This window comes from Crocuta crocuta, unplaced genomic scaffold (genome assembly GCF_008692635.1).
Source record: "Crocuta crocuta isolate KB4526 unplaced genomic scaffold, BGI_CrCroc_1.0 scaffold54, whole genome shotgun sequence".
Taxonomy (NCBI): Eukaryota; Metazoa; Chordata; class Mammalia; order Carnivora; family Hyaenidae; genus Crocuta; species Crocuta crocuta.
In genome coordinates this window covers 1,471,355-1,478,452 of record NW_027530356.1, presented here as the reverse complement: position 1 = coordinate 1,478,452, position 7,098 = coordinate 1,471,355, and the positions used below count along the sequence as shown (strand labels likewise).

At 44.0% G+C, this 7,098-nt stretch overlaps 1 protein-coding gene across 1 annotated transcript in view; it reads right to left on the bottom strand.

Moving 5' to 3' along the window:
• Window positions 1–1,524: 1,524 nt before the first annotated feature.
• Window positions 1,525–7,098, bottom strand: part of ZIC1 (Zic family zinc finger 1) — an 8,381-nt gene continuing 2,807 nt past the window's right edge. The window contains exons 3-5 of the mRNA XM_077765919.1: window positions 6,896–7,083; window positions 6,320–6,432; window positions 1,525–2,030 (exon numbers count right to left, since the gene is read on the bottom strand). Coding sequence (XP_077622045.1) covers window positions 1,525–2,030; window positions 6,320–6,432; window positions 6,896–7,083 — 807 coding nt within the window. The remainder of the gene's footprint in view (window positions 2,031–6,319; window positions 6,433–6,895; window positions 7,084–7,098) is intronic.

Below are 7,098 nucleotides of genomic sequence, written 5' to 3'. Positions count from 1 at the left end.
GACCGGCCGCGGGCTTGCAGACCCCGGCCCGCTCCCGCCTCCGCCCCTCCCTTCCGTCAAGCCCCTCGCCAAATGAAAAGGGTTCTTTGGGCTTTGGCCTTTTGGGGAGGAACGCAGGAACCCACGCTGGGTTTGAGCTTTCTGCTCAGAGTGTGCCCGACACAGGTCTTCATCATTAGCATGGAGTCCGTGGAATCGCCCTCCCCATAACATGTTTAAACACAAAAGGACCCACATCGCGAAGGGTTTCCTGTGAGGTGGCTCTTGTGCGGGGGTTCAGTGGATCAAGGGATTCTGCACCCGGGACTAGACGCTGGGCGCTCTGGCCTCCGGGGACCTCAGACAAGAGAACCTTCCTGCTCTAGCCCATTCCGCCAAGTCCCCGAGTGTGGGAGTGAGGGGCTTCTGCTAGGCTTCTGTGGACCCAGGTCCCTGCGGCTCTTCTCAAGCCGTCTTCGTATTATCGAACTCTGAGACCTACAGGCTGGCAAAGAGAAAAGGCCTCGTCCTGGCAGGAACGTTTACAAAACCCTTCGGCCTCGCCCTCAAACTGAAGACTTGGCGAATGGTGGCTGTCAGATGGAAAGATGCTGCGGCCCTCCCCCGACCGGAACTGGTAGGGTGAAGCTGGCCCTCAGTTAGACTGCAGTGCCACAAGCCTCTCCTGTTGACAGTGGGGGAAGCAGGAGGGATGGGTGTCAGGGAATGGGTCCGCCCGTTCAGTTACAAGTAAATCCCAGAGGAAGATCAGAAACTGTGGCAACCATTATCTGATGGCATGGGACCTAGGATTTTGACCAACACACTCAAACACAGGACTCTGTAGGCGTCTGTCGGAGGAGAGAATGATCCAGGGACCTTCCACCACCCCGCCCGTTTGTTTACAAGCGTTGGTCACTCCACCAGACAGGTTATGCACTCGCCCTGGAACTGCCAGCACATTGGCCACAAAATGTCGTGCAATGTGCAGAACCCCAAGAATGTCACCAGCACCTGAACTCCAGATTTCTCTCAGCAAACCCTACACTCTCCAGGTCTCTCAGCCAGGACAGTTCCTCCACCAGTCATCACGTAAGCACGTTTGAGCTTAACAGAATTACATCAGCTCGGAGACCAGGGAGCTGATGAGCATTATTCGGGAAGGGTCAAGTGAAACCCTTGGAGCGAGCTGCTGCCAACCCCCTAAATGGGTAAATAGTGATTAGGGCACAGTCAGAGAGAGGAAGCGAAACCAGGGGGAGGAAAGGAAAGGGGGAAAGAGACAGGACACTCAGGCCTATATATGGGCAAAGAAGGTGGGCACTAGGAATCCCCTAGGGCCCTGCTACCTCCTCCCGNCCTATATATGGGCAAAGAAGGTGGGCACTAGGAATCCCCTAGGGCCCTGCCCCCTCCTCCCGCCTCTCAGGCCTGGACACTGTCTATGGGCGCAGGGGAGAGTGCACCTTCTAGCAGCTAAGGGATGAGAAGAGCCAGGATGCCAGCTTCCGGTTTGGGAGGGGCCCGGAGGAGGTGGAGGAATTCTCAATGGACTTGGCCCCTGGCTGAGGCTCTCGCACCTCGCAGGTCCCTGGGGTGAGGGGGACTCTGCCTGGCCCGCTCAGCTTTCGGTTCTAAGTTCTGCGAGCTGAGGCTCGAGCCTACTCTGCCTGGCTTTGTGAACTCACTTAAACCAGCGCGGTTTGAAAACAAACACGTGCAGCTTCCTCGCCGCGCTATTTTGGCAGCCGGGCCAGCGGCTTTCACAGGCCTGAGCCTCTGAGAGGTTCCCTCCGCAGCCCGCGTGGGCAAAGGCGCCTGCTGCATATTCATCAGCACGTGGAACCGCGGGCCGCGGGCCGCGCATGCGCGCTGCCTTCCCAGACGCAGCCCCAGCCTGCGGCAGCCACTGGGAAAGCGCCCCGCTGGCCTGCAGGGTGGCGCAAAGGACCCCTCAAAAGCTGACCGCCTGGCCTTGGGTGGAGGTGCTGTGGGGGAAGTCTTGCTGGTCCGCACCCTCCACCCTCGACACACACATCCACCCCCGAAGCCTGTGTTTATATATTTTCAGGAAATTCTCCAGGACAAAAATCTCCCTTGACGCACAGACTCGCCCACCCCTATCCATTCTCTTGGTTTTACCTTCCTCCTCAAGTCAGGGTTTTTTGCAGAAGCAGGGATTTTCCCGCGCGGACAGATGATTTTTAAAAAGGAATCAAGATGTGAGCTTCTCTCACTCTCTTTATGTTTTCTGTAGCTTAATGAAAATTGTTACACAAAGGATAGATTTGCTAAGGTATCTCTCCTTCAAACGTCTGGAGGCTTTTTGTTTTGTTTTTTTTAAGATACGATTCCCATATGTTTATATTGGCGCTGAAGAGCTGATTCTTGTCTATGCTGTAGGTGAAAATATCACTGTGTAAGCTCACCAGTGAATTTCCCTGCATTTACTGGACAGGACCTGCAACCATTGGAGGCACCCAAAATATTGTGGACAGTTGACAGACAGTTTTAAGTCTCTAGCATCTTCACTGCCAGACAACGTCATTTCCATACCAGATAGCTAACTCTTATTTATTATTCTTGAAAAGCCCACCTCCAATTTAACATCAACTGGAAACTTCATACTGTTCTAGCTCCTTGCTCTAAAGTGGAAATAAACGTTAGGAACTAATGCCAGAATCCAGCTTGGTGGTAAAAATAGTCCCTGGTCTGGCCTGATCTTGTTTCCTCTTGCTCAGGCAAAGACTCTGGAGCAACCAGTCTTGCATAGATTAATGGAGAATATGCCCCATCCTCTGTGTATATTATGCCATTGTATTTGCACTAAACTTTGAAGAAAAGGCTCAAATGTGACATGTCATAGGAAGTTACTAACATTTTTTTTCTTATTTCTAGCCCCAAACTAGTCATTGTCACATTTTTTAAAAATAGGTTACTGTATAGGTATCCATATAAAGTGTTACTTTCTATATCTAACCAGTTTGAATGGGTACATATTACTGGTGGTGAATGAGGTGGTAAAAGCTGAAAGAGTGAGTACCATAGGGAATGTGAACCTTTAGTGGCTTAACTGGCATAGATGGGATATATATTTTCATTGCCACTCTATTTTCAAAAATTTTAAAACCAGAGTGCTATCAACTGTGACCATCTTTATGAAAACAACACTTTTTTTTTTTTAACCTGATAGGAACACAAAGTTCTAGAACTATACTTGATGCTAGGAGGGGGTGAGAAATCTGTACCTAGAGATGAGGAGATAAATTTGTAATTAGTATTTCACATTTTTTTAAAAAATGTGAATTGGGACTCACCAAAATCTGATGGTTTCATATCTAGTTCACAGGTAATCAAAAGCCCAAACTCAGGACCTTCCTTTTGAGTTTGCCAGACCATATACCGTTACTCTCCAGCCCATCTTAAACTGATGCTGCTCTTTAAGGACCAGGGCCTTCTCCAAGCTGCTTCCTGGAAAGCAGTATGTTTAAGTACTATCTACACCAGCACTGATTCACAAGGGATCCAGCACACTGGTTACATCTTGGCCTCAAAAATGGGCTGTCTGGAAGGTTTCAGAGCTGGGGAGCATAGTTCTGTTGCCAGCCCTTAAAAGTTCTGAGAAAACTTCACAATCAACAAATAGAAACATCTAAATGCCAGGCCCATCACCAAAGAAGGTTAGTGCTATTTTCATTGTCAGCTAAAGAAAAAAAAAATGATAAGCATATGGGCCAATTGAAAGGTTACATCTTTCTTTTGGAGGTGGTTTGCTTCTTAAAGGTTAACTTGAATGCTTGACTTTAAAAAATCAAAATCATCAGCTGCAAACGCTTAAAGCAGTTGGGGGTAGCTTTTGAAGACGAAAACAAAGGCTCTGAAATGTTTGAAAATTACTTAGCCCCCATATAAATGGTGCTTGCATATTTATATGCTTTGTAAATGTACACACACACATACCACAACTCATTTCTCTTCATTTCTCAAATATGATTGCTTGTACTTAGGCATTTTTTTGTTGACACAATATAACTTTTTAATAACTCGTCAGCTGTTCCAATCATTTGGTAGTATCCAGAATACAATGCAGTTGAAATACCAATCAGGATGGCTTTCTACCTAAACCAAAATCCACAGCAACACATAGAAACCAGCCATTTGCAGCATCTTCTGCTCCTGCTAAATAGGGTCTAACAATATATCTCGCTGTTCACATTCATGTATTTCAAAACCTAATAGCCCATGAAGAAAAGTATGAAGAATACATCTCAAGAAGCAGACATTAAAGGTACCAGGAAAATAATAGACTACATTTGAGTTTGAAGCATTTTTTTAAGCGACCTACACCATTAATGACTTTTTCTTTGTGGAGGGTGTTGGAGAAAAAAAAGCATAAGGGGCAATGGCATAAATATTGGCCTTCTACTGTAAAAGTTCCTTTCCTGTGAGATTATTCACAAACACACACAGCATTCCTCAAATGTTTTTTAAAGTAAATATTGACCTCTAAAATTTATATTTAAAATATCCTACTTAAATCAGGTATCCATAGTATCATTATTATATAATAATATTAAAGTATAAAAAATCACCAGGAACATAACAAATTATGGCACATTTATATTTCCAAATTTGAAGTAAACTGCTTTTAAGAATGGTCAAAAGAAAAAATGCATTCATTTACTATCTTCTCAAATATACTAAAAAGTTATAAAGTGTTATTATTATGATTATCATAAATGCTCATGTCCGGCTCCCAGACATCCTGATTTCTAATGGGAAGGGAAAAGATTATTAATTGAGGTGTCTATCTTTCTTTACTAGAGAGATGGACCTATCTTGATTCTTCTTTCCATTTTTACAAAAATTATTGGGCCTAATGTCTGGTGTCACTTCAAGTACTACACTGTTAATCATTCTGAAACCCCCAAAGCCACCTGGAGCCAGCTTTTGGTCTCACAAATTTTAGGAGTTATCAGCAATTCTTATATATGTGTTCAAGTTCCTTGAATCTCGCCAAACCTTGCAAGGTGGCGCTCTTTTCATGGAAGGTTGATATTTACTCTTAGAATCACAATAGTATTTTTTAAAAAGTTAAACACTACCATCTCCAATTTTCCATGGGCTAAAAGAGTGCAGCAAACCCCCCCCAATAAAACTTTGTCAGCTAAAAGTAACAAATACAAATGGCAAGAGATGAAAAGCCACGTCAACAAAGGATTTTTAAAGAGAATTTAACATTTTGATTTTGTAACTGGTCAGCGGCATACTCTGAAAAAGTAATGTCATTTAAAATAGAGGTGAGTCTCTTCAGGGGTTCTTATACTTTTGCAGGGCTTTCCCTTCTTACTTTCCTTCACAGAGTCAAGATGGCCTGTGATTCCCTGAACACACAGAGTATATTTAAAAAAAAAACAAAACAAAACAGGTCCAGGTTCGTCCTTGTCCACAGTGAGGTCAGTTTCTGCCTCCTGCTCTGACACATCCACACCCTTGCAGCTACAGCCAAGGCCCTGATTTGTGATCTCCCCTACGTTGTCTGCTTAATGGGGCGATCATGCAAGCTACAACCAGAGACAAAGAAGCTCCCGTTCCTACCAGCGCAGCTAACTTCGAAGGAGCAGCATAGCTTGCAAATCTATCAAACTAAACTGCAAGAAAGACAATCTGATTTAGAGAAAAGGCGTTCTGCTACAGTCATTAAGCACAAGTAATTTAGATTTTTTTATATTGTCTCCTCATTTACAAATTTACTGTATCAACGCCAGCCAATGGAACGAATTTCTTAAGTAAATGAGAAATAAATAAAAGAGATAGAAAGATAATCAAATTACATAAAATAATTCTCTTCCCTAGATGTATTTTTGAAAGAACTAATAACAGTGGCAAAATTATAGGAATAATAACATATCATAGGAAGTAATTAATTTAGATTAGCATCACGTTTGAAGAAATAAAAGTAAGACGCTTTATGGACGTTTACTTTTGTACAAAGAAGGAAGGTCTGTAAAAGCATGCATCAAGATCCTGAAAATTAGTTATGGCCATAAATGGTTTAATTGAAGACAGCAATTTAAAATATGATATTGTAAATCTGCAAGTCGGTTTCAGCCCGGGGAATTTAATTTGGGGGGCAGCGGAACCCTCTGCTTCAAGTTCATTTGCAATACTGCAGAGTGAGCCCCTGAGCTTCTGACAATTCACCTACATTAATATTGATGTCGCCTGTGCAATCTATTTCTGTTCTTTTTATGGTTGTTATTCTACGTCTGCAAAGGTCATTTAAATTATACAGCGGCCGAAAATTTGTTTCATAAATTTTGATATAAATACTAATTACACCCTCTCGGAGAGCCAGCAGGGTAGCGTTCATTTATCACGTTTATACGACCTGCGATGACAGAAAGGAAAGGCGAGGGAGACTGGAAAGCTTTTCTCAGAGACCCACTAAAGCTGGCGGAAGAGGCATCAGGTTGCTGGGGGTGAAGAAGAAATTCCTACCACAATCACTGAGATTTAAGAATCTTTAATAAGGTACGAAAGGTTACCAAACAGTTCTGGAAACTAAAGTGTACATACGAGTTTTTCTAGCCATAAATATTGAATAGCTGTAACATGAATAAACCGGCCCTTTACATGCGGATAAATATGGAAACTAGGAATTATATACATTATGTGGTTGTATCTTTTGCCAAAAGCAACGGACAGTTATAGTTTATATCTTTTTTAATATCACTTTACATAAACAAATGGAACAGTTTGACACGCAGATCCAGGCTCGTACTATACGAATTCTTGACAGGACGTGAAACAACATTTTACTGCACTANTTCATTCAGTAATATTTTGTGTATGTGTGTGTTCAGTCTCTTAAATAGGGTTTTGTTCGGTGTTCTGTTTCTGGCGTTAAACGTACCATTCATTAAAATTGGAGGAGAGCGCGCTGTGGCCGGCTGTGTGGTGGACTGCGGAGGAGGAGGGCGACAGGGAGCTGGTGGTCGGGTTGTCTGTGGAGGGCGACACGATGGTGGGCGGCGTGGACGACTCGTAGCCGGAGCTGGCGGCGGGCGAAGGCTGCGAGCCCTGCGAGGAGGATTCGTGGACCTGCGGGAACACAGG